General features: G+C 42.8%; 1 protein-coding gene across 3 annotated transcripts; it reads right to left on the reverse strand.

The window, feature by feature from the left end:
• Positions 1–161: 161 nt before the first annotated feature.
• Positions 162–27,650, reverse strand: LOC117550106 (uncharacterized protein KIAA1522-like). Of its 3 annotated transcripts, none has more exons than XM_034222424.1 (8): positions 27,299–27,650; positions 18,177–18,339; positions 6,744–6,888; positions 6,549–6,592; positions 6,310–6,439; positions 6,023–6,133; positions 1,528–5,478; positions 162–1,121 (listed from the first exon to the last, which is right to left on the reverse strand). In XM_034222424.1, exons 3-8 carry the CDS (start codon positions 6,871–6,873, stop codon positions 1,057–1,059), a joined length of 4,431 nt encoding a protein of 1,476 aa, XP_034078315.1. In that variant the 5' UTR covers positions 6,874–6,888; positions 18,177–18,339; positions 27,299–27,650; the 3' UTR covers positions 162–1,056. The 3 variants fall into 3 exon arrangements, with proteins under 3 accessions (XP_034078315.1, XP_034078314.1, XP_034078313.1); XM_034222423.1 differs by having other exon boundaries at positions 18,030–18,339; XM_034222422.1 differs by having other exon boundaries at positions 18,018–18,339.
• Between the last annotated feature and the right edge of the window lie 48 nt (positions 27,651–27,698).

A 27,698-nucleotide genomic window follows, 5' to 3' on the forward strand; every position in this document is an offset into this window, starting at 1 on the left:
TTTGTATTGATATTCAACATTGATTCAAACGAGCCATGACAATTAAGAATAATGTCAACTCTGAAATGCCATAGTTTTACTTGCATTTACCTGAGGCTTAAGAAAGAAGCTGAAACTAAAAATTGCAACAATCAATATCAGAAAAAAAAGATGCTCATCAGTCCATTTGACGATTTGATCCGTCCATAAATCTTTATTCTTTCCATTATAAATGATTTCTTACAATACAGTGTCTGAAACCAGTTTGAAATATATTATAGTTCAATACAGACATATCCCACTGTTGAGCATCAACTGAGAAAGGGCAAAGCCTCCATTATCAGTAACTAAAAGCAGCAGAAAAGATATTGCTTTGCAGGTCTGCTCATTGGTTCTGTGACATCTCATTGCACCCACAAAGAGCTTTTAATCATAAAAAAGGACATGTGGGATTTTAGAGAACACATATTTGGACATGATTAAGCGATACAAACAAACTTGATTTTAAATGATGATACACAGGTTTAACACCTGTCTGTGGAGACTCATCTGAATATGAAAACAGGAAACAAATAACTTAAGATAATTAATACTTTTTAACTAATGTAATTGCTGTGGAAACCGTTTTGGAGAAAATATAGAACAGAACTCTGTAGAACAGATCCATCAATGCTGGATATGTTGAATGTACAAAATCATGCTATATTTACAGATGAGCGCCCAAAAGTCCCATTGTTACATCTCAAGCTGGTTCAGCAGGACATACGTCGATGTGTGACACTAGAGGGCGGTATATTCCCATCTCGTGCAACGGAAAGCTCAGAAGCACCTCTGGCAAAAGAAAATATGCTGTATTCATTCCTGGTAAAATGCAAACTTGAGCAAAATGAAGACCCACACCATTAACGTTAAAGTCGGAAAATTTCCTTTAAAATCCAGAACTTTTACAAATGCAATCCTTGAGATAAGCATCTCATCCATCTAAATCCATTGTCTTGCTTGCTTCTCACACAAAGACCTTGCATCAGATTCAGTGTTATTGGTAAGTCCTTCCCAGGTCTCCTTCAGTCTTTACAATCATGTGGATGGCGTCTCTCCTCCTTCAACAGTACCTGCTGTCCCATTCATTTTCTCCGTAGCATCTGAGGTTGGACAAGAAAAATAGTCAGTTTAATGAAATCAGAAAAGTTACATCATAAAATAAAAAACGGATTTAAACATTATCATAAACCTATATGAGCTGCTTTAGCTGTAGAGGCATTTATAACAAAAGTGAAACCAGGTCAAAACAAACTGTATCTTCTTGAATTAGCTGAATTTATTAAGATGGTCGCTGACCTGGAATACATTTTGAGAGTATTAAGGTCAAAATGATATGAATGTTGGAAGCATGGTTTATAGCATTTTAGCATGCTGACGTTAGCATCTATCTTATTAGATTGCTGTTCAGAAGTAAAGCGTTTCAGAGACTGTATAGACTTTGAGACTTGTTTATCAATTACAGACTAACTCCAATATTTTTTATTTAAATTGAATAATCTCTCTTACCCTTGACACCGTCTTGCAGTGCTTCCTGTCCTGCAGTTTGCTCCGTCCCTTCACTGTCCTCGATCTCTTTCCCCTTCGTTTTTGGTTTCCTTGCAACGGGTGGTGGCACCTTAACTTCCTTCTTGACCCACTTCGCTTCGCCTGCCACCTTCTGTACGGTGGCCATGTCCTCCGGTGCCGGCTTGGTCTCGATCACCACCCTCTTGTTGCTCTTGGAGAAGATAAAGCTTGCTGTGCTGCAGGGGGACTTTTGGGGGTCTTTTGGCGACGTTGGGGAGTTCAAACTGAGGCGGGATGCGGGGCCGGTTTTTGATCTGGCCGCTGTCCTCAGGCGGATGGCCTCCTGCAGGTTCATGGAAGGAGAGGCCGTCATGGCAGGTGGAGACCTTTTCGCTGGGGTTGGGGAGGCAGGCAGTACCAAAACAGAATGGGTCTCTGGCAGAGCTAGTTGTTCAGTGTCTGTGGCAGGGGGTGAGGCGGGTAGTGAAGATGTGGTTGGTGGTGAGAGGATTATCAGAGACCTTCTGATGGGCTTCTGAGGAGCCTCACCACTGGCAGATGAGGGGGGGGCAGGGTTGCTGGGCTGCTGCTTCCTCATGGTAACCTCCACCACTGCTGGCTCCTGAGCTTTAGGAGGCTCAGGGCTGCTGCTGACTGACCGCAGCTTGACCATCTCCAGAAGGGAGGGGCTGACACTGAGCGAGGGTCCCTCCTGTGCAGCGGGGGCAGAGGTCGGCTCCAGGGTTTGGTTATCTGTGCTTACAGGACTAGGCTGCTCCTTAATGCTGGCAAGGCCCTGCAAAGGTAAAGGTGGAGCTAAAAGATTGTTTACAGGTGGAGAAGGAGCAGGTTCTTCAGCCTTTTCTGGTGGGATAGAGACTTCTGGGGAAGGGGAGGGCTCCTGGGTCGCTGGACCATGGGTGTTCAGGGGTACAACCTGAGGGTGGAGGAGAAGCTGTATAGGAGGTGGAGGGGGAATACTCTGAGGGGGAGTGAGAGTGCTGTGAGATGAAACTGAGAGAGTTTCAGATTCAACCACGGAGCTCTCTCCGGGCAGATCAAGTTCTTTCGCTGGTGGATTTGGCTGTGATTGTAGGGAAGGTGGAGGAGGAATATTTAGTGGTGGAGTAAAGCTCTTAACAGGTGTGACCTCCTCAGAAGATTGACAGGCCTTCTCTTGAGCAGATGGAGGAGACACTTCTTCAGTGGACAGACAGGATATGTCTTCAGGACCTGGTGGAGCGGAGACCTCGATAACTGGTGGAGGAGATACCACCGTCACCAGTGTGCTGGAGACCTCATTGACGTGAGCAGGGGGGGCCTCCTTTGGTTCCAAAGGAGTAACCTTAACAAGGAGCGGAGGTGTAATTTCTTTGAGTGGTGTAGAAGAGACCTCCTTAGGTGGTGACGGAGGGGAAGTTTCTTTAGGTGGTGATGGAGGAGAAATACCCTTAGGCGATGGTTGAGGAGACATTTCTTTAGGCGGTGTTGGAGGGGATGTCTTCTTAGGTGGTGGTGGAGAGACTTCTTTAGGTGGTGGCGGAGGAACAACCTGCTTAGGTTGTGTCGGAGGGGAAGTTTCTTTAGGTGGTGGCTGAGGAGGAATATCCTTAGATTTGGGCGGAGGGGAAGTTACATTAGGTGGTGGTGGAGTGACTTGTTTAGGTAGCAGTGGAGAAGAGACCTTTTTGATTGTAGGAGGGGACACTACATTAACTGGTGGAGGGGGAGCCGTGTATGGTGGGGGAGGTGGGATATTCAGGGGTGTAGGTCCCTGGTCTGTGATCACCACTGATATAACGGACGTAGTTGTACACGTGGAGCCACCACCAGAAGAGGAGTTCTCCTGTGGCACCTGAACAGGTAACACGAACCCCACCTCACCGAACATGGGGGGAGGCGGAAGAGGGAAGTCAACATCATCAGGCCCATTGAGGCCCACTTTTGCCATTGGTGGAGGCGGTGGGGGCCAGGAGGCTTCGGGGGACACAACGACTGATGGGGTTGGGGGTTGGGGAGGGTGGTGCGCCGGAGGAGGAGAGGGAGATGGAGTAATGCGTGTTAATGAAATGGTGGTTAACGTATCCATGTGAGTCTTTACATCTGGGTCTTGTGTGGATGCTGGTTTGACCTCTTCTTCTCTCACCACTGATAGCCTTCCTTCACGCTTCTCTACGGCCTTCACTAACATGCTGCTTATTATGTCACTTGCTCTCACTTTCTCCTCTTTTTCTGTCACTTTCCCATTTCCTTTCAAATCAACGTTCTGCTCAGCCAGTCTGTTGAGGTCCTCTTTGTGAACCTCTGCACTCAAAATCCCACTTTCTTGACCTTTCTTTGTTTCCAGAACACGGAGGGCTCCGCTAATGGACTCCACTGTTACATTCAGATTATTTGCAGATGCAGAAGGAGACTGCCTCTGTGGTCTCCTGTCCTTTGGATTTCTCTTTATGATGGCGTAAAGGTTATCAGGCGCCGGGGGTCCCAGCAGCAGCTCAAATGAACGCTTGCTGTGAGCCCACACCTCTGGAGGAGGCGGTGGAGGTGCGTGGATTTTAGGTGGCGGAGGGATGTTGAAGAGTTCCCTCAAGGCCCTTACAGAAGGGCCGACAGTTTCAACTGTGGTGACAGGTTTGAGTTCCTCACGGAGAGGAGGTGGCGTTGAACCAGACCCAGGAAAAAACCGTTGAAACTTTGCGAAGATGCCTCTCTTGTGCCTCGGAGATGGGCTGTGGGACTCTTTGGAAACCTGTGTGGATGTGCCTTCTTGGCTGGAGTAGCCACTGGATGGAGAGACTATTCTGCTAAGCTTATTCTCCGGATCCTTCTTCTTTTCTGAAGAGTCTTTCGCTCTTTCGGCTTCCTCTGATTTTCGGGCCTGCACCTGGGATCTGATGGGGCTAAATGACACAGAGCCTGTAGAGTCCTCCAGTGAACTCGTGTCAGCGGTATACCCAGGGCTGGAGGGCGAAGATCCCAATTTATTTTGTTCATCTTCCTCGCCTGAAGCTGAGGTGTTATTTAGAGAGGATTCCCTTGAGTTGACCCTAACTTCTGCCAGATCCCTGGACCGCCGCTTCATCTTATTGTGGAGGGAAAAGGTGCGGCTCGGAGGAGGAGGAGCCCTCTTGGGCTTCATGACGGAGAGGCTACGTGAAAACGGCTCCTCCTTCTTAACCTCGTCTCCTTTAACAATGAGCTTGCCATTGGAGTTGCATTTTGAAGCCCTGCTGATAGAGGAGTGAACACTGATTTGGTCCTCTTTAGCATCTCCATCCTGGGACCTCTTCTGTCTAGGGGTGCTGCTGCTGGAGATGGTGGAGGAGTCCGATACCAAGGTGTCTGAGGACTCAGAGTTGCTCCAACAAGAGCTATCGGACATATTGTGAGGGTAGTTGCGGGATGCAGAGGTGATGTCGGAGGCTCTGGAGGAAGAGGTTCTGGAGGAAGAGGCTCTGGAGGAAGCCCTGGAGGAGGCCGGGCTGGACATCACCAGGCTGCTCTTGCTGACGGTGCGCACGCTGTTGCGACTCCGTCCACGGCTGATTTCCACCACATCAATGGAGGGTGGCAACACAGCATTTGGAATGATTTTGGACATGTAGGGTGCCTGGGGGGACATGGACATGACGGGGCTGGGCAGCTCGGGCTGGAGGCTGTCAGAAGTGGTCATACCAGGAACGGCCATGGAGTGAGGCCTCTGCCCATCTGACAGCTCGGGGCCCAGGTGATTCAGCAGGGCCAGGTCATCCCTATGACCAGCATTGGGGGCACCGAGCCGCTCAAGATGGCGTTTGTGGAGGGGATGGATGAGGCTCATGTCCTGAAGGCTGGCACCAGCTCTGGTTTGTGACTGAGGCCTATAGGCTGTTGGGCTGTCGTCAGATTCACCATTATAAAGATGCTCCTCATCTAACCTCTGAGTCAGTGACCAACCCACTCTGTCCAGACCTGATGAGAGAAGACAAGTTCATAGTTATTATTTAGGAAATGAACGCACAAAGAAACAATCTATCATCAATTTGTTCTAGATAGAAGACCGTAACACAGGCTTATTCAATTGGCTGTATACATTAATACAATTTCAAAGCTGAAGAAGAAATACATCTGGGAAAATTCAATTTGTTTGCGGACACTCCAGCCAAAGTTTTCTCCCCCATTTTAAAATTAAAACACAGGAGCATAATTCTTCTCCTCTTATGTTTTGAAGAGAATGTGTGTATGGAACGTATCTATAACAGAAATGCACAATAAACACAAACCAGGAAAAAGAAAGAAGGTGTTGGTTAAAAAGGACAGAAAGAGGTGAGGTGGGTCAATTAACCACCTCAGAATAATAGCTCAGCTCTATGAAAAAGTGGCCGTCTAAACAATATAAATGTATAACCCTGCAGTAACATAACCACCTTTTGATATCATTTTAAATGCAGCACATACAAATGAAAAATAAATGTATAGATGCATGTATTTTTGTAAGTTATGATTAGCTGCATACCCAGTTCTCTCTGAACATGCTGTGGGATTCCCCCGACAGTCTTCCTGTGTTTTCTCCTCGTCTTGGTCTTTTCTGACTTTTTCCCATGATTCAAGGGCCTGAATGTTGACCCTGGGCAGACAGAGGCAAGAGAGAAACATTAGAAAAACATCATGATGAAACAACCTACACATCTCACCAATTACATGTTTTCTCTGTAAATGTATATGTGTGCATCATCATATGTTGTATAAAATATGTACTTTCAAGTAGGTAGTATTAGCTTTTTACGGTTGTGGTTAAGTTACCTTGCCTGGTGAGACCAGAGCGGGAGGACCTCGTGGACACAGATGATTGTACAGAGACGACAGAAGATGAGTCAGCAATAGTGCTGTCTGTCATAAACCCTTCCCCGTCCGTTTGGACCGTCATGTTCGACTGGCAAAAAGGAGAGACAATCTTTTGTTAAAAAAAATCTGTACATGTAACTGTGTTTTGGGTAATTGTGAGTAAAAAAAGGCAATTCTAGGTAAGATGTGTCACTTACAATTGTGCTCATGTTGTCCTGGAACTCCATTCCATTATTGGTTTCTGCACAAGAGAGAAATATTATATTAGCAATTAAAATTCTAAGCAGTGTTTATATCCTGTGGTGCACACCCTCTTGAGCAATATGCAAACAGTTGGCACACCTCTAATTGACTGCACATGTGTATGACTAAGTCACTAGAGCGCTTTGTACCTTCCTGCTGCATCATTTTCAGTCCCTCCAGGGCCTCAGTGTGGAGGTTCTCCAAGTACTCGGGCCTGCTGGCCTCTATGAAAACATTCTCCTGTAACAGCGGGGGGGGCCGGGGTCTTGTCATTGTCATCTCGCTTTTGGACAGCTTGAAGAGAGAGAGAGGAGAGAGGGGATCAGCCTGGATCAACTAAAAGCTGTGTGTTACTGTTACAGTAGATAAAGGGGACCATATGGCCAGGGTGAGGTCCTTCAGGTGTCTGCCAGAAACATTTAAGTACAATAGATTGTTTGACGGTTAATTACACGAGAATGTGCGATTAAAAAGGCTGAACTTCCTCATCCTCACGCAGGATTAAACTCCAGTGCAGTACAGTGACTTTTAGGAAAGGATTATCATATTAAAAATCTATCCGGCACCAGGTAGGAAAATCATATTTGCAGGTTTAACTGCTCTCGAGAAGACTAATACAGTACCTGAGCCTTAATTGATAAAACAATGGTTAGATCATTTTAGGGATATTGCTCTAAAAGGAATATTATTAGCTGTTATTCCTAAAGTACAGGTGTCCACTGTAGAGTGTTATATTGTGTTTTATATTGGTGACTTTATTGCAAGGAAATGGTAATATGTATAAAGTATGTTAAGAACTGTTTGTTTGTTTAATAATCCTTGTCTTCGGTATGTTGTCTACAACGATTTTCACGTCACAAAAATCCACCGTCAGGTAATATGCTCAGTATTGCAAATCTTCTTGGAGCCAAAGTATCATTAAATTACACAATGTGAATTAAACTAAATAAATTACAGTCAAATCTTGTTCATGCAAAATGTACCAGTTCAACCTTTTGTTAACCAATTATAAGATACCTGAAATTCAGCATGTAACATGAGCACTATTGTGGCTTGTGAATAATTCTGTGTTGATCACGGTCATGTTTGCATTATAAAAAGGACTTCAAAGTCAGACACTTGAGAGAAACCAAGATAAAAATAAAAACCTGACGTTACAGTAGCTTAAGATTTGCTGACCAACAGGCATGCCTTTGAACTCTAGCATTTATGTGGTGCTCACACACTCCCAGGGCTCAGTCTGGGATCATTGGCCTAACAACCTGCTAAGACACTTTTATGTAATGGTCTCAGCTGCTCCACACTTAGCCACCCACTGTACTCTACTGTCGTGTAAGACCATGCTGCAATTAGCTAGCCATGTGCTCACTGATCGTTTTACCACTGTCTGTTTTGTAAGCATTGTGTAGCATTAGAGTTGCTCCCAATAAGCAATTATCTATAAATATGCAAAACTCGAGTTATTCTATTTTAAAGCAACTGTTAGTTGCAAGAGTGAGAAATCACAGCATATCAGATAAAAAGAGATAACAAACTAACAGTAGTTTTTATGGTCCACAGTGATAGTAAATGACCACAATTAGATTACTTTACTGCGTCTATGGGAGCAAGTGGATCCAGCCAGTCTGGGTCATACTTGAAAAGCAGTTTCAACAATCAGGAAGGAAGCAATAAAGTCATAAACAAATCTAATGTTATCTGCTAATTTCCAACAAGTGTGGTGTTCGGACTCACCTTTCCTCCTGAAGAGAGTCGGTAAGCAGTAGTAATTCGTACTAGAGTTATTAGTCAGAAGCAGTACCATAGTTGCAAGTAAAGTGCTCCAAAAGTACGCTGAAACTAGGCCAACGTTGGGTTAAAGAAAGAGGAAGAAAAATATGATCTAGATCAAATCCGTCAGTTTGAAAAACATCCTGGTAAAATCACTCCTGATCACAGCAGGATGAGAGTCTTTCTTGTTTTTTATCAAGTTGTTGTTTTCCTTTTAGGTCCATGCAGAGCGTTGAAGGTCTCTACAGCCAATAGACAATCAGAGCTCAGACTAATCCTCAGCAGCCTAATTCCTGCCAGCTCTCTCTACTAGGTCTCCCCCACTCGCTGCCCAGCATCCCACTGTTGCCCCCCATCCGTGGGCACGCTCGCCCCGGATTGGTCAGTCAGGGCACAGATCAAAATGAGATCATACATGTAAACATTGAAGGGAAGGGAAAGCTGTTGTCAGGGATTTTGGAGGTATAGAGCGTCACTTGAGCCCCAGCTTTGGAAATAAACATCACAACACTCCTTTGTTAGATTACACAACATTTTCACTGAAGTACTACGTTAACACCCCAAATGTGTATACTTCCTCACAATTTATTATGGGACATATAATTGTATTGTTTTTGCCACAAGGGGGAGTAAGCGAATTAAAATATTCTATTTCTTTAAACAAGATTAAAAACATGTTTGGAAAGAGGGCTGCAGTCCCCTTTTGTTCCCTGCAGCATTGCCTCAGATTTGATAATGAAAGACCTAAATAACTCAGTTAATCTAGAGCTGCTGTATAAAGATGGATTTAAAGATCTGAGCATTTAACACCTTTTTAACCGTTTTTAGGGCAAACTTGTGTTGACTATTTCTTCAGCTTTTTTCTTTTTGTTTTCTGTTTAGAGCACTTCAAACTGCAGCTCAGGGGGTTTTATCACTTCCTGGTGTGCGGAGCAGACATGACGAGGAATGTATGCCATCTGAACAAATGGAAAACATTCCCATGGTCGTGATGCTACCTAGTGACTCAAGACAAAAGCAGTTTACATAATAAAATAAAATAAATGAACCATATGTGTGTAAGCAGCCCATAGCAACGAGTGGAAAAAAAAGATCACCATTTCACCGCTTAAGTGGAGGCTTCAACCGCTGGATGTAAACAGAGAGTTGATATGCATGTGTGGGGTGAAGTCAGTGTGGGACAACACTTATCTGGTTACCATGACAGCACACACTCCGCTGGAGTGACGGGTGGGGCCGGCCACACGTTAACGAGGGGTCATGTTATCACTGGTTCTGTGGTCACATTGTTATTGTGTACAAATGAATCACTGACATATTAAAGATACCATCTGTCACTGAAGCCGGCGATATTGACGGGCTGGTTGTGATTATTTATGAACAGCAAACTGATGTTTACAGCGTGGATTTGGATAAACAGATTCATCCTATGGATTTGATACTGCGTGATCAGATCTAAGTTATCTGTTTCAGCCCCTCGTGAAAAACAATGTGTTGAAGAAATGCTCTTTGTGGGAATCGTAATGAATTATCATTACATTTCTGACATGTAACTAATGGTGGGATTAAAGTAGAGCAAAGATCTGTTGGCAAATGTAAAATATGTACTGTTTTGGCAGTAAACAGAGACAGAAGGGCTTCAGGAGACATGTTGCGTCACCTACTAACAAATTACAACCACAGACGGCGATGAAGTGTGTTTATGATACGCAACCATGGTAATATATTGTACAATTTAGCTATGAATACCAATTTCAAAATAATGAGCACTGATCTTTGAATTGATAAAGATTGAGAAAGTAAGACCATGAATAGTAAGAGTTTATTAACCCTTTTTTCTGTCTATTTCAAAAAGCAAGGCTTCAAAATTACAACATTTAACATTTACTAAACCTTTTTAGCACCTAGTCTACGATCAACAGTTTATCTATGGCCAACAGCCTGTTATAAAAAGATCAGGACAAGTCTTAGTCTCTTTCAAAGTGTATTTATTAGGTAAAGTTCTTGATTACGTTTACGCTAGAAAATACTGAATCCTTAGGTCAAATGTAACTTTATTGGAGTTACAGATTCTGATATCAGCCTTGTTTTAAAATCCAGCCCCGGGTTACTTAAATTCCCAGAAAAAACACACTGACCACACTGTCCTCAGTGGCTACAGCTTTCTGTTAGATATTTAAATTTACTACAAAAAGCAATGGCCAACATATCACTTTTTGTGATGATCTCTGGTAGCGTCATGTGCTAAACAGCCATAATGACAGAAAGAAGGGGGAGTAGAAGGAAAGACACGTTGCACCGCTTCAGAATGTAGTTAAAATGTAAAGAGCAACAGTTGGAAACCCTAGCTTTAGATTTAGCACCACACACAGACATTAACACAGACGCTGACGTGATGGGACTCCGGCTTCATGGGAATCAAACATATGCAAATACCCCACACACACACACACACCTTACGTTCCTGTCCTAACTTGCCCCTCGCTCTTGTTTTGCCCCTCGCTCTTGTTTTGCCCCGCGAGGCAGACAGCCATGTTGCAGAGACGTTCTCTGAGGGTGCTGTCTGCCAGGTGCTTAAGCCTCGCTAATCAGCACCAACCCAACTGAACGCACTGTGATGACAGTAGGAAAGGGCTGGAGGCTCACTCTTCCTCTAAGCAACAGTCTTGCTACACTGACCGGACACATCCTGATCAAAGTGTGTGCACTACTGACTATTTTCACGCTCTTGGTTTTCAATGAATTAAATATCAACACCTCAGTTGAAAGAAAGGAAGGCCGAAGCATGGTGTGACAAGGAACGACAACAATCCATGTAACAGATACACCTGCATCCTCAGGCACGCAGGGCACTCTATTACACCGTCAGACTACACAATCTGTTAGCCAGCAGACCAGCATGCATCAGGTGTACCTCCAATAATAAACCCAGGGTGCACACAGATGCATTTGATGGCAAATATTTTGCAGGTGGCCACTTTTTTTTACTACAGTCATCCTCCTTGGAATTATATTGCCATTTAAAAAAGGTCAAAGGTGAGCAAATTACCAGTGCTAGCTTCATAGTGCTAAAGTTTCTCTCAAAAAGCCATAAGCAACACATCAAAATCCCATTAAAAATGATGCAGGAGAATGTAAAATATTCAGGCCTGCTTGTGCCTGTTTAATGTAGGCATAGCATTGCGTTGATACCAGACAATAAAACAGGTTTATTAGTAGAACAACTGTGAGACACAAATTACTGGGTGTATTTAAGGTCACATTTTGAGGTAATTGATAAGTGTTAGTTAGTTACAATTAAAGAAAAAAATGTATTAGCTACTTTAGAGTATCACAAGCAACAAACTATTTTCAAACCATATTAGCTATTTTTGAGCCATGCTAGCGGTGTTAGCCTATTGCTTGATCCACCACTTTGGTCCAGACATTAATATCTCAACATCTATTGAACAAAATGCTACGAAATATGGAAACTGACATTTATATTCCCCAGAGGATAAATCCTAGTGACTTTGGGCAACCCCTGATTTTCGTCCTCTGGTGACAATGGTAAACACTAGCTGCTATAGCTTAGCAAGTTGATATCAGACAAGGCATGTGAGAATGCTAACTTTGCAGCAGTTTTTAATGTATACAAAACATTGAAAATACATACAGCATTACAGAGCTGCATGCATGTCTAAAGGGCAGGTTGTGGTGATATAAACCGTGAAAGTCCCTCTTTTACATATGAGCAGGTTTATCACAGTTCCAGTCAGCGAATATCTCCAGTGAGAACAGTGTGTTCTTGAAAAGGAAAACATGTATGACCAACACTGCTACACCACCAAAGTTATCTGCACCAACAGTGAATTTCTACCCTTCACATGTGCCCCATTGCTTGAACACTGCCTCATTTGACTACAAAAGCTATGACTGATGACTCACAAAAGTTTCCAAGCGCATATTTGTCAGTCTCTCTGTCAACTTGCCACAGTTGGTTGGCTAACATGTTTTCTTTCGTTACAATAGCCTAGCAGTCGGTGCATCTTGACAATGAAACAATGTTATGCCTTCATAAATAATAACTGATGCTTTTGGAAGTGCCGTTTCCTTTGGTAACACTGACACCAAACACAGGATTGACAAAGAATAAAAGCAACTTGATGAAATGAAACTGGAGCGCATTATTGAGTTGTGACCAGAGGGCAAACTGCCACTTTGTAAACTTCTCTTACCATTTGAGTGACCTCAATATGATCTTCTCTGACATTTGGGTGTGGTGACTTTTCACCTATTGCAATAAAATCCCCTTAAATCCCCAAAGAACCCTGTGATTGAACACAAGCATTACTGCAGCTGTTTACTATACAGATAGTCAAGTCCTCATGTAGAGAAATTCCCACAACGTCAGCATTGGCTCCATTCTCACATAACACCTGAGCAGATGGATGCCCTTGTTGTGTCAGCTTAGTCTCAGATATTTTATATACAAAGGGAACTTAAAGTACAACAGAAGTTAATTCTTATCCTCGCTCTAGTGTGACGTTTTTATTTAACAAAGCTCATGGTAGGATAACAAGTGCTTTTCATATAAAGTCCAAATAATATGTCTCAAAGGCATACACCTCCCTACTTGCTGTTTTCTCGGTCACACGCCAGCTTCCCTCAACCTGCTCTCCAACCCTTCCTGTTATTGTGTCATCATCATAACACAGCTTCAATAACTACAATGACATGCATGCATCTGTGTTCTAAACAATATTAAAAGGTTCCACTCTTGAAAGCATTACATTATTTCAGAAAGTTGTGCTTTCTACAGTTACTGTTGTGTCAACATTGTGTCAAATCATTTTGTGGGGATTTGTTTCCGATTCACTTGTCGTTAAAACACAAATATCAGTATATGATATTGACCACATTTTATTGACAGATTTATTTACAACATGTTTGCGGGAGCCGATGGTAATCCAGTTGGAGCAGGATTCAGAACAATATTCCCACAAAGGGCACTTCCCTGATACTTCCTTGTTTGCACTTACTTCCCTAAATGGACAATGTAAAGCCATTTTTCCGTCAGTCTTTTACTTCTTCTACTTCCTGCCATGCCAAAGCTGAAAACTCTAGCTCTACTGATGTGTACCAATGCTGTTAACAATCATGGTTTTACACTGCATTAGAAACAGTCAGAAAATAAAGTAAAGCAACAGATACATGTAAGGCTTAATGTTCTTAAGTTAGTGTCTGTAACAAAATAATCAACAAACAAAGACGAATGAACTGGCTCATATGATCTGTCACCAACCACAAACACGAAGCACTCCTTATTCTAACCTCCTAAAATAAATCTCTTAAAGGAGCTCAGGAATGTGAGGAATCTCTTAAGGAGTGTTCGGAGTAAACAGGTGACCTTCTGCATGTACCGTGGCAGGACTGTATGACCTCATTAGTCTTTCCATCACCTTATTTCCATTTACCCAAACCAGTGGCATTCCTCTTCAAACCATTTCTAAAGCAAAGACAGGAGTTGACCGGCCAGAGTTGCCTCAGAGAAGCCGGCCGTTTACTTTGACACAGGATCGAGAAACTGACAGCCAACGGGGACATGAATCAATGTCACACAGGTAAGCCGATGAGGGTGTAGGGAATTAGACAAATGGAAGCAAATGATCTTGCGAGGACAGATCATCTCAGAGCTGTGGCTCAGGATGAAACCTTGTCCAGGTAATCAGAGAAGACAATGCACAGTTAATGGGTTTACCACACTGAAAGGTCCCAGAGGCCGGAGTTTATCGCTCCAAAACCTTCTACTGCGCATTTCCCTCTTAGGTCAAACTCCATGTTTACAAGAACGATTCCCACAAGAGCAAAGGGTAAAGTAACCCCATACAGGTTTTGGATGCTCAGCTCACCCTCAGGGAATCTAAAGCAAACACAATGAGAGGTTAAGTTGTCCGATGTGTTAACAGCAGCTTACTTTGTCAGGGATTTCTCATATCAGAACTAATTCAAGTTGGTCAACTTCCCAAAAACATACTATCCCAAAAGATTCCCATTTTGAGAGATCGATTCATTAAACAATTAAATGACCTTTAGTTAAAAGAGAGATGTGTAAATGCGACTTCAACATTAACTTCCACAGTAGTTGGGTTTACCCGCAAGCATTGAGAGACGGAAAAGATCTGAGTAAATTGCATTCTGGTAAAAAATGTAAAAGGTTGATAAACGTCAGCATTCCTTGCTTTGTATTGATGTGTAAAAAAAACATTTAGAAAAGTTGGTTCGTATCAATGAATCTGCAGATACTGTATTTTCTAAATTAAAATCATTTCAAAATTAACATAACATGGCTTGTTTAATTTGTTTTGTTAATGAAATAGAAAAGCTTGCTAGTTTGATATGAGTTTGATACAAAGGCGATCATACTAGTCTCATTTGCACACCTCCATGTGACCCATGGTACCAGTGCCTCTGAACGAGGAGCAACAGAAGGAGAGGACGGGTCAGGAGAAACAGAACCCCTTGTTCCTTGCTCACTGTAAACAGTCCTGGCATGGATTTTTAATTAACTGGCACTGGGCCTGCCATACCAGGCATTTAGTGGGCAGGAGGCCCCACTGGCATCAATACAGATAATCATCATCAGGGGCTCAGCTGGAGGCATTCAATTTTCTTGGCAAGTGTGTTGCATTTGCAGCGTGTCCTGCTCCTGCAATAAACCTCCTCTGGATGCATTTTGGGAGTCGCTGAGCTCCTTCTTTAACCGGAAGAAGTGTCTGGTGAGGGGTTTGAAGGCAGCACCAATGATCTGCATGCCATGCAAGACACATTGACTGATGAGGGCCCAACAGCAACATATGTTAATACCTAACACATAAGTCACGTTAAACAGTTGACATGTTCGGCTTTGTATTGATGTATTTCTGCAACCTTAAGGCTTTTACCTTAAGTCAATAGATTTAAAGAATATTCATTGCAGCTGCACTCACAACAATGATTAAAAGCTTCAGAAATCTACTTGTTTCAGTCATTCTTATAAAGGGAATATGTGGCAAAGTGAAGGAGAAGAATTTTATAGCCTCTACCCGTTGAGGGAGGTAGCCTCTAAGCTGACCTTGGCAGAGGAGAAATACCTTATCTGTCTTCACAGTTTACTTTCTCCTACAGAACTCTGAGCCTCACACTGCTTGTTTAACTAACCAAAAGTAGCACAATTAAGTCCAACGATTGTGTAACGCAGTCTACATGCTCATGCTTCAGTCAATGCTGACGCTGTTGTCTATGCATTCACCACAACCACAGATGTGACTAAAAACGTGTTTATACATATTCATCTTTCCAGCATAATTACAAGGATGGAGAAGAGGCAACACAAAAAAAATCAGGCGGGGCCTCCTCGGTCTGTAAAGCAATTAGCAAAGACTGCGCAAGCGCTGGCACAAACACAACCTGTACACTGTGTGCCCTTTTCCTGTTTTTGCATAATTCTACTCAGTAGGACATGGTTTTGCTGGATGATGTTGTTGTGTCACGTCTGACAGCATCAAGGTTTGACTAATGAGAGTGTAAAACTAATGAAAGTACTTACAGTGTGGGGGGGGGGGGGGGGGGGGGAACTGTTTTCACAGAAGAGAAAACAGGACTGGTTTAGTTTATTGTGCTGACATACGAGTGCAAATGTGCAAGCTCCAACAAGAACCCAAAGCTCTGTGCAAAGTGTGTTGCTGCAATATCCATGGGAGCGTGTGAATAATAGCTTTTCGTTTGTGTTCACTTTGTGTGTTTGTCGGGTTTTACTTGGGTTGTTCACTGATGATGATTTAGGTGAACGTGTGTGGCTGCAAAAAAGTTCAAACTAAATAAACCGTCCACCTCCAAGTATATCCGGTGGGGCCGCCAGAGTGCAACACTTAACCCTCCACATAACCTGAAGACCAGGGCCCTTTCTCATTTCATCAAATCCCCCTCCTCGACTCCTCGGTCCTCCGGTAGTGACCCGGAAATGAATTTTAGCGCGCCATGTTGAAGGACATCTCATTTCTCTAAATGCACTTCGAGGACCGAGGATCGAGCGTCAAGGAGGCTCTCTGGAGGAGCTCTAACCGAGGATACACTGATGGGTCCTCCACGGTCCTCCACGGCTCCTTCGTGGATGCATTTCCGGGAACAGAGATGTTTCAAAGAGTCGTGACGCACGGCCGGACTTATCTCAGCCAATGACAGCTCTGCATGCATCCCCTGGATATTATTTTATTAACTGCTCTCATCGCAACGCGATGTTTACAGAGAGAACAGCTGTGAGGTCCGTGCAGAAAGCAGAGCAGTGTGTAAAATATATATCACTCAGTATAACAGGCCTACATTACTCTCTGTATATGCTGTAGTTTAGTAGATATCTACAAACAAAGAGTCGATATTTTTCTAAAACCATTTAGTGCTTCACATAATAAAATACACAACGGCTGTAGCCTGATTATATGCTTTAGGAGCTGTAGGTGCGTGTGGTACAGTGTGTAGGTGTGTGTGTTGTACAGTGTGTAGGTGTGTGTGTGTGTGTGTGTTGTACAGTGCGTAGATGCAGCGGACAGACAAGTCTCAGTTGGTTTGGTGTCCTCTGCTTACTTTTAATACTTGTAAATAAAACTTTTGGCCCGTAATTTATTTCCCTTATTGTAGCGACCAGAGAGGGGGGGGGGATATATATCCAGTCTCTGATAGTGTTACGTTATTATGAGAGTGCTCCGTTTGATTCTGAAATGGTATATATTTATATAATGTATGTATGTATGTATGTATGTATGTATGTGTGTGTGTGTGTGTCCCCGCATCTGTAGCCTGTTATTGTCTCATTATACCGCACTGTGAATGAATCAAAGTAAATATATATATGTCGTCATGAACACATCTGTCCATCAGACAGAGGCTGCTGTGCCTCCTGTCATCATTAATGGACGTCTCTTTAAAATGACCGCTCAGAGGAGAGGAGTTCTCATTTCTCTAACCGCCTGCTGCTTCCCCTCCTCTCTCCTCGGCTCCCCTCCTCGACTCCTCCGTTCCCATCTCCTGTGGGCGGGACTAAGTATCGAGGATAGGAGTCGAGGAGGGGAGTTAGAGAAAGGGCCCAGGTAAGTTAAGTGATGGTATCACAGAACAGGACAGACAAAGCGAGCTGCAGGTCAGAAGGCAAGTGGATCAACACACATGCCTGGGAGCCAAGGAGCAGCATATTCAACTGGCCAAACTGCTCTATATAGAAATGTCTTTAAAAGTCTTATTAAGAGCTAGCCGTTAGCCAAATAGCAACAAATTACTTAGTAATAATGTGTTGTTGTTACAAGCAAGTATTCTTTAGATAAGATTGGCAAACGTTTTTTGGGACATTTCCTTCCTTGCAGGCACCTATTGGTTTATCTCATGTCAGTGCAAAATGTTAATCAGCTGGCATAGCTGTGAGAGAGGGAATTCAACACAGTTTAATAATTGTAGCTTGTTTTGTTTTTTGTTTGTGTATGTGTCAAGGTGCCAGAGACTCTATTGTGATGCATTCAAGGATGCCCATGGCGCCAACCATATCTAAACAATTCCAATCTTGTGAAAATAAAATAAGTGGAGGACAGTAATCTATCAATATGTAATTAATGGCAACATCATTACATATTGGCAGTGGCTCTTACCATGATTGTTACCTTGATGATGAGCCTGTCTTCCTGACTTATGTCCTCCCTTGTGTCCACCCTGATGCCCAGCAGCAGGGTGCCCGTCCAAAGCCAAGTCAAGTGCAGGACCCAGACCCAAGCTATGCCCCTTAAAACCAGGATCCTTATTCTTCTTACCCTTCAGCCAGACCAGAGCCCGGCCCAGGGAGTGACTGCGCTTCTTCCGACCCCTTTTACTGTGCTTCTCCTGGGCAAAAATATCAACCACATCCTGGGGAAGGAGTTCCCCGAACCCCAGCGAGTCACGGTTTGACATACCTCCTCACACTGGAGCTAAGCCCTGAAAAAAAGAGAAAAAGGGAGAAAGGTCATTATCATCATAATCATCAAAACCCTACGTTTTCTTGCAGAGGGGGAGAAAATAATACAAAAGTATCACACTGGATGTCTTGATTGATTTCTAACGTGTGGCTCCCAGGGGTTTTAATAAATCCAGAATAAAAAGCAAAACTAAAAATGAAACTAAATCTTGAGTTACTTGTCAAAGTTACCAGATCAGTTGATGAAAACCAACCTTGTTGTTCTGTTCAAGAAAATCAAAAACAACTGATATTTTTTTATTTAGCTGCTGCAAAGAAACCTATTTTAACTCAAGAAGCAACAAATTCAGTGCTTTTACAACTATTACAGTATCTGATTACTGTCTGCCAGGTATGATTGCATATCAAAAAAGTTGATTATACGCAAGCATTCCCGCAAATGATGTAGCGGTATGTTGGTGCTTCCTCTAAACAACAGTATAATGTTCAAAATGATGGATGATAGAGCACCTCTGCCAAACAGGCTTCAGGTCAAGTCTTTTCATCTTGAAGAAAAGTTGTTTTTTAAATCAAGTTAAAATATGCTTTGGAAAATGCTCGTCATTGTCCAAATCTGATTAATCCAGTCATAAATAAATACAGCTTCCATAGTTTCGAAGTTGTTTTCTTTAGAACGTTAGTTTGAGTGTGTATCCATCTGTTTGTGTCTGTGGGCACTTCTGTGGGCACTTCTCACTTCTTCTCCCCCCCCCCCTCCACTGTCTCTAAACCAAACTTCACAGATCTGCAAAGAAAGCTCTGGCACCGCTCCCTTCATTCCATAACATGGAGTCATAATTCACAAAGCCGCACCCGTGAGGCTCCTGCACTTTTACACACAGGCACAACAGCAAACTAGGAAGAGCCAGCGAATAGAACAATAAACATTCACCAATGTGCATCGAGTTGTTTTTAGCGAGCAGTGCCCATGTTACTTGTTATGTTTCATTGTGTTCCTTAATCTATTTTTCTGCGTAGCATGAGCTCATCGCCTCCTCCAACCCTTCACCTCGCTGAACTATTCTACTTGGAGGCAGCTTACTCTGGGCTTCTTCCAGCTGCTTGCTTTATTGGATACTTATCTCTAAAATCACAGGCTAAAAGCAGGAGCAAGCTCTTAAGATGACAGGAGTCGCAGCTTGTAAATAAGCACACAAAGGCCGGAGGAAAGTAGGAGAGGAGTCAGAGTGAGAGAATCGTGAATCCCTGTTTGATTTGATGTCAAGAAAGTTCATGAAACTTTTTGGGCTGAGAAACACAACCAAACATCTTTTACTTGATGTATTTAAATGCTCCTAACAAGACAAGAAGCTAAACCATGTGTCATGTTCTCTGAGGTTTACAAATGTGACTTTTCCAAACTGCTTCTCATCATCAAAGAGCGCTGTAATGCCGAGGGGTTAGACGTGATGAGGGGTTAAGGGGCTCTGGTTTGGATGCATTCTTTTTTAAAGTGTCTTACATACTCAACATTGGTAATAAATTAAACTTTTTATCAGTCAAATCTTTCTTTATGAAGGCAATTTTGAATGCAGGACTTAGGGATGCTCCGATCGATGGGTCACCGATCGATATCGGCCGATACTCACTCTCTACCGATCGATCGGTGCTCTCTAAACATGCCGATCGCAAGAGCCGATCGCATGACGTAAAATACATGACACTTTTCTCTGTGTGCGGCAAACCAAGCTCGCCAAAATGTCTTCACCGGTCTGGCATTATTTTAAGGTGTCCGAAAAAGACAGTAAAATAGCGGTATGCAACGTGTGTGTGAAGCAGAAATCCTGCAGCTCCGCCCGCCGGACCGGTAAGCGGAGCGAAACAACACAAGAGTTAGACCTAACACACTTAGCTATTTTATCTACCTCTGGGACAAGCTAAACTAGTTATTATAAATATATGTATTCTTCACTGTCGGGTCACTCATTACTAGATCAGTGAGCTGCATGAGATACTGACAGGCTGTCAGGAGAGGGAGAGAGGGGGAGAGAGAGGGAGAGAGGAAAAGAGAGCGCTTCCGCTCATTTCTCCCGTGTTATTATCCAAAGTGAATGTAAACTTGAATAATGTACATCATTTGAATGTAATAATTAAGTTGATTATTGTTTGTGGAAGCTCCAGTGAATGAGCCCCATTAACTGAGTTTAAACATCACTTTAAATGGAAGATTTAAAGTGATGTTTAAATCTTCCATTTAGGCCCCGCCCACTCGATCGGATCGGCGATCGGTATCGGCCGATACTGATTCCGGCGATCGGCCCCGAAATTGGCGATCGGGGCATCCCTAGCAGGACTGTTGTGTTGGACTCCTTTAGTTTGGTCAGCTGTAGCTACCTGATAAACTGGCAACTGAGTAACGTTTCCAAGGCATATTGGTCCTTACTGTGTGCTTATAATGGAAAAGAATCTAAAGCCTTATGAGCTGTTCTTTAAGGCTGGACTAAGGCAAAGTGATGCTAAATGCTAATGTCAGCATGCTAGCATTTCACAATACATTCCAATGCTAATATGCTAATGTTTAGCAGGTATTATCAAAAATGCTGTATAGATATTTAACTTTGATACATAAGATATTTAAGCAGTAGATAGTTAAGCAGTAGGGTTAAACTCCACGTGTCACAGATACAGAAAATGTACTCTCATTTTTTACTGTCCTGTTATAATGTGTAATTTTGGACGTTAGCATGCTAACATTTGCCAAATAGAAATATATAAAAAGCTGAAATGTTGCTTTGCAGGAATTGGATGAGTAATCCGAATTATTAGACAAACTACAATTTTGACTGAGATTTTGTGTTAGAGGAAGAGTTACAAAGATGATTTGACTATTGATTAGATGCTGACAGAAAACTAATCCGCAACTGATTGGATAATCAGTTAATCGTTTAAGAAAACTTTTATGTAAAAATTCTGGAAAACATGACATTACCTTGGACTTTAAGAAACTGGGATGGACTTTTTTTCTCTGACATATTGTCGCCAAACAAATCATAAATCAATCTAGAAAAATTGAAAATTGGCAAAGTAAAGTAATATCTGGTTCTACTTTGTCTAGACGGAAGAGGTAGGCAGCCTCATATGGGAGGCTTAACATGGGGACTTGAAGCATAGAATGCTTCTCTAAACTCTATACATATGTGGGTGTTTTTGAAGTCATTTGTTATCTCAATGTTGCCCAGCTGAACTTGTTATCCACTGCTGCACATCTGATTGAGTCTGCAGTGTGGTCGGAGCAGCGAGGAGTTCTAGTGAAAGGCCAATAACAAGAAAGCATCCATCGTCTCCGAAGCAAAGTACCAGGCCTCTCCCTGCACTAAGCCCCGTGTTTCTCCTGCTCCAAATTACAGTCATTTGGGCATGACTAAGATCTGTGCATCTGTATTGGCTACAGTTGCCAATAATCAGATGCGTCTCTGGGGAGGAGAGGGGCCGCTTCCTTCATTTATAGCCTACAGGCTGCTCCGAGTGCAACAACTCCTCGTATTACTTCAATCACAGAGGGACCAGAGTAGTGCTAAGAACTATGGGACATGGCGGAGAAGGACCACCCAGCAGACTGTCTGCGCAGTCCGGTCACAAGGAGCTGACTCATGCCTCCATTGCTGTGGTTACACATAAAAACCTGCAATTTCAGCCTAACAAACAAATGTAATGAGGTGACGTACACGCTGTACTTCCAAATCATCACTGTTTGTTTGATGACGTCTTTTACATTTTTGCCCCCTTTTTTTGAACTAATACTCTTTTACTAAAGGAAAATCCCTTGGGTTTATCTAGGTAAAAGGTACCAGTCACAATCCTCTCTGTTAGATTCAAAATCTTTCTTCACGGTAATGCTCAAACGCTGACATCCGTATTACAGAGTTGCTTCATTGTCCAAGCAGTTATCTAGCCACAAACCCCAATTCATAAAAGCTGATACGCAAACCAAACGCACAAAAAAGGATTTGTTATTCGAGGATTTGTAGCAAAAACATGGTAAAAACCTCCAACATCAATAACCACACTGCACCACGTAAGAGTGTATCATATTACCGGAGAGATCATGATCAAGTCATATGCCTTAAGCTGATTGACAAACAAAAAGGTTGTATGTGCCCTCTTTCTCTCCATGTCTCTCTGTCTCTCTGTCTCTCTTCTCTCTCACACACTAAACCTGCGGTTGTGGTTTCCCAGCCCAGCCTCAGTCCTGCCGGAACAGGCATGTGTTCCAACATGCTGTTTACTTATCCTTTACAAAAGACACCAGGCTTCACATTGGACAGGAGATACCGCTCAAACACAGCAAACCTCAACGCAGTGTGTCAATACCTGCAGCACTGACTGATTATCTGACATTGACAGCAGTGTGTACACATCAGCATTTAGTAAACTGGAGCTGATAATAGTTGATACACAGTCATCATGAAATAGACTGAGTATATCTGGAGGTATTGATTCTGTACTTGTCTTGGAGAAGAGCTCGAGGACATGAATTCCTGAGTGGGTCTTCTTTAAAAACGTATACAGAGGAGGGTCAATAGACTTAAAGTGAAGCGAAGCAGTGACACCTGTCTTGCCTAAAGCAAAGAACAGTGGCAAAGATGACTGTGCAGATCCAGTCTCAAATCCATAGATATGCCAAAGATCACATGGCTCTTCTGTTCCTTCCTTTGACAAACACTTGTTGAAAAAGAATGAGGGAAAGCCAGTTCTTGTAAGATGTTTAAAATCTACTTTAGGTGACCTAAGCATGAACACACCCTCGACAGATCCATGTCAAAGAGAAATTGAAAACAATTCTCAAAGTATGTTGTTTAGATTTGTTGCGCACATTTAAAGTTAGTTGACAAATGGTTCCTTTGGTCTTAGTCAAACAGGACTTCATTAGTGGTTTAGACTTTTTTTTAAATGCTGGATGACTTTCTCCAAAATATAGAGAACATCTTAAACACAGGATTTAAAATGGTGCTTTTGCCTGTTCTTTTCATATGATTTGTAGTTCTAAGACTTTTTTGCGCAAAGACAGACCTACTGACTATGATTGTGAAAAAATGTCTGACACCCACTGCGTTGTTCAATGTGACAACCCGCACCCATGTGGTAAATAATAATATTAAGATACAAATTTAAGTCAGACTGCAAAAAAACAAAACAGTGACTCTAGCTAATATGAACAATGAGAATTTCACGGGCAGTGGCGGGGCAGGGTCTCCAGGAACTGTAACTCTTGTCTGCAGTGAGTCACACAGGGAAACTGACGTAGCAGACTTCAATGCCTCATGGGGATAAGGCAAGCCAAGAGGGAGTGGCGGTGATACAGGCAGCCACCTTTGTTTGAATTAGGACCCGCTCAGTTTAACCAGGAGGCCATTCACATCTACATTCGAGCTGCAGGGTTTCACATGGTATGATCCAGCAGTCAGAGAGCGAGGTTAAGGTCGGGCTGAATGTGGTTAGTCTCCCAAAGGTGGAAATAACAGATAACCAAGGTTCAGATTCTCCTTTTGAAGGATGTTTTGGATCTGTTCCAGATACCCTGCTGAAAATAACAAGTAAAGACTCAACAGTAACAGCCAGTTTGGAAAATAATAGTTTTCAAACAAGAATTAAAGTGACTTTGAAACTCAATTGTAAGTGTTGGGCAGTGTATAAACTAGTGTTAGTGTGCGGCACCTGCAGGCATCAATGAGGGCGTTGGCTGTGCTCTGTAGGCATTATTACACAAAGAAGAGCAGACTTAAGCAACCGTGTCTGGGCTACAGCTCTGCACACTGAAATACACTGTGATGGATGGGAAACAAACTGGAAATACTCAACTCACTATCTTAAAGGAGATAGTGAGACATTTTGAAGAGCATTGGGGGAGTGATCATGCAACATGGAACAATTCCCATCTTAAAGGGAAGTAGAGAGGATTACAAGAATTATAACTAATGAGCCCTAATACCTCATGAAAATGTCATTATAACTGCGGGGTTTTAGCGTAGCCTCAAGTTTCCTACAGTTTGGTTCCATACCAGCGTATCAGCATAAACACGCATTGGTGGTGAAGGACTTAGACAGGAACACAAGCCCTTACTGACATGATATGGTCCCTTCGTTTGCTGCAGAACGGCTACAGTTTCATAAAAAGACCATGTTGGTATTGACAGTGATACAAATAAACAACGCAGTAAGACAATAATGACGGAAAATAAACCAAAAACTTTATGTAACTGAACTCACTGAGGTTATGGACACTGTGTGTGTGTGAGTTCATGTGTGTGTGTGTTAATGCAAGTTGCCGCTCTGCAGGGCCGCTGTAGCCGTGCAGCAGCTTGTCTGGTAAGAGCAGCAGATGCATTCCTGAGAGATTGATAATTGCCGACTGAGGAACTCTTCACTCCAAATCTGCTTTCACCCCCCTGCTCTACCTCCTCTTCCTCCCTCGTTCTCCCGTCTCCCTTTCACCCCCCCCTTCGCTCCCTGCCACACATCCCTCTTGCAGTACAGTGGCCTAGGAGACTGAGCCATGAAAGAAAAAAGGGTAATTGCTGGCGCATGAAAGTCATTTTGAGATAAGATTATAATATGGGGCTGTGTGCACTGGCCAAGATAATCGTTTACTGTGTATTTCCTTTTAGAGGGGAGCGACTAATAGGCAGATTGCAGAGAAAATGTGTGCATCAAAGTATAAAATAAACTTTAAGACAGTTTCCTGAGAGTTTTGGTTATTTTTCCAAAATGTATCAATTTAGGATTACAACTAACAATCATTAAATAATCAATCTGATAATATCTTTATTGATTAATGACGTAAAATATTGAAAGAGTGTCCGTTATAATCCCCCCATGTGTGTTTTATGTGTCATTTAGTCCAAAAACTGAGATTTGTGTGTTTTTTTGCATTTATCTATAAAAATTCACATATGAAAACAACTGCTGATTCATTTCCTTTGAAGTAATCAATAGATCGACGAATCAATTCAGTGCCAATATTTGAGCTGCTGCTGATAAACTGTGGATGTCTACAATGCATAAAAAGTACACCTCCCTGGTAATTAATACAGATTTACAAACACATGTTACTGTTGCTTTTAGTAAATATGTATATATATATAAAATACAATCTTGTAGGAATGTAAAGTAAAATGTGCTCAGTTTGTACAATGTCCCCATGACCTAAGTTTGTAGTCTTTTTCCCAAAGTACAGAACAATAAAGCAATATAACTTCTCTCTGGCACTACAAGAGACAGTGGCAGAGCTGTTTAGTGTTTTGTTTGTTTTGCTTCCAGGGGTTGCCAGGGGTCTGAGTCTGGACTGCAGCCTGTGTGGAGCTTCAGACCCCTGATCTGTCAGTCAGGGGGGAAAAAAGAAAAAGTGTTAAGCAGTGCTGACCAGCCCGCAGCGAAGGCAAACACAGCTGGACACTCTGGTTTAAAAACACATCCTGGCATCTTGGTGTCACCGACAAAACTAAAACTCTGTAGCTGCTTAGAAATCCTTTCAATCTAGTTTCCTCAGTCTGACTGTCACGTGAGTGGACAGCATTAACACAAGAATGTAATGCGGGAATAAGAAGTCCAGAACTTATGTGAAGGGCAAAAGAAAACATCAGACAGAATATCAGAAATGAGCAGGCCTTCATGCCCTAATGCACCCATCAGCTATTGATTTAAGTTAATGAAGATATACTGATGAGTTACTCATCAGCTAATCCACTCATCAGGGAAATGTTTCCTCTCTCTGCAGACCTGCAGGACACACACATCAACGTCCACACACATAAGCATGTGCTTTAGTCTATTACAACACCAATTGTTCCTCCTCTTGACCCACACTCTGCAACCACTGGGTGAACACAGTACAGACGCCTACTTGGCACTATGTACCGTTTAAAGAAAGCACTTTCTGGTGACTTTTCCTGTTCCCTCCCTCATCTTTCATCCCGTCTCTACCTCAAACTTTTCTCTGACTCTCAGGTATCTCCCGGGCTCTGCTGTACCTCCAATGCTTACATAACACACCTGTAATCTCCATGGGTACAAGCCCTGGCATGGCAGGCTGGCGGAGAAGGAGCACCAGCACGAGGCACACCCTTTCTAAACAAATGGCTAAGTCTCAGCCTCACATAGCAGAGGGTACAAGAGGTTAAAGTGAAGCCATGGAGATAGAAAAAACAACATTAATCAACCATTGTTTGCTTGAAGTGCTGCAGAAAAGTTTGGATTTGGAGCTCTTGGTCCAAAGTGCAGGGGAGGAGGTGGACAAACAGAGACGAGGAGACCCCCTAATGACAGACTTGGCCATGTTATCTCTGTCAGGTTAATCAACAAGCAGTGGATCAATGGAAGAGCACAGACTGTCATTGACTGCCATACATTAAAGTGTCAGAGCTCCATGCTGCAGTCAAACAGTCATTTGCTGCTGGGTCAGTGAAGGGAAATAACACAATAGTGTGCATTGTCATAAACTGAGAGAAGCATACAGGTCTTAAATTACCTCTCACTGAGGATCCCTCAAGGCCAAGTTAAGCAAATCTCCCACACCTAGTTTTTCATGCATGCCTATACAAAACCTGGATCTCTTGCCATCCATTTGTACCTCACTTTGATTACGCTGTAGAACTTTTGTTTTCACATGTTGGGGCTATTTTCTTTATTTAAAAGCCTCTTCTTAAATGTTTTACAAGGGTTAGGGTTTATTTTGTTTTTTGCAACAACTGTGGACAACTCACAGGACAACATGATGCAACAACTTCACTTAAAAAAATATCCTCAAAGTTGATTCAGTCGAGCCTGGTGTTAATTCACTGCGATTTTTTAACTTGTTTTTAAAGCATTAAACTCTATTTGTTATATATTTACCACGTCACGCATAGTTTGGGATGCTTCATACGAAGGAAGGAAAATACATAAATGCTATGAATGACTCCACTTTTTAATTAAACAACAACAAAGTAAAAAAACTGTTCCTACCTTGATGTACTTATGTACTTATGTACGTATGGTCCAGAAGGATTGATTCACCCTCTCTCCATTGGAAGCGACTCCCTGCTGTCTCCAACTCTAAACTTTCACCGTCCGAAGGGAAACTTCAGGTGAACCATTTCCGTGAAAACGCACTTCAGGAAGCGACTGGAGTCTGGAAGTGTTTCTGCTGGCAGCTACAGGTCCGTGTGTTGCTGGGTGTCAGGCTGAAGTGACTTCTCCCGCTGTCAGTGCCGTGTGAGGACGCTCTGGTGAACCGCAGAGAGGGAAGTGGAGAGAAGGTTCCAGGACCTGCAGCTCCCACCTGAAGGAGGCTGCGCGGCCAGGTGAGCGCAAGGGGCTGCGGTCAGAGCCACGAGGACATCTAGTGGCGAGACAGAGGAAAAAC

Source organism: Gymnodraco acuticeps, unplaced genomic scaffold (genome assembly GCF_902827175.1).
Source record: "Gymnodraco acuticeps unplaced genomic scaffold, fGymAcu1.1, whole genome shotgun sequence".
Classification (NCBI taxonomy): domain Eukaryota; kingdom Metazoa; phylum Chordata; class Actinopteri; order Perciformes; family Bathydraconidae; genus Gymnodraco; species Gymnodraco acuticeps.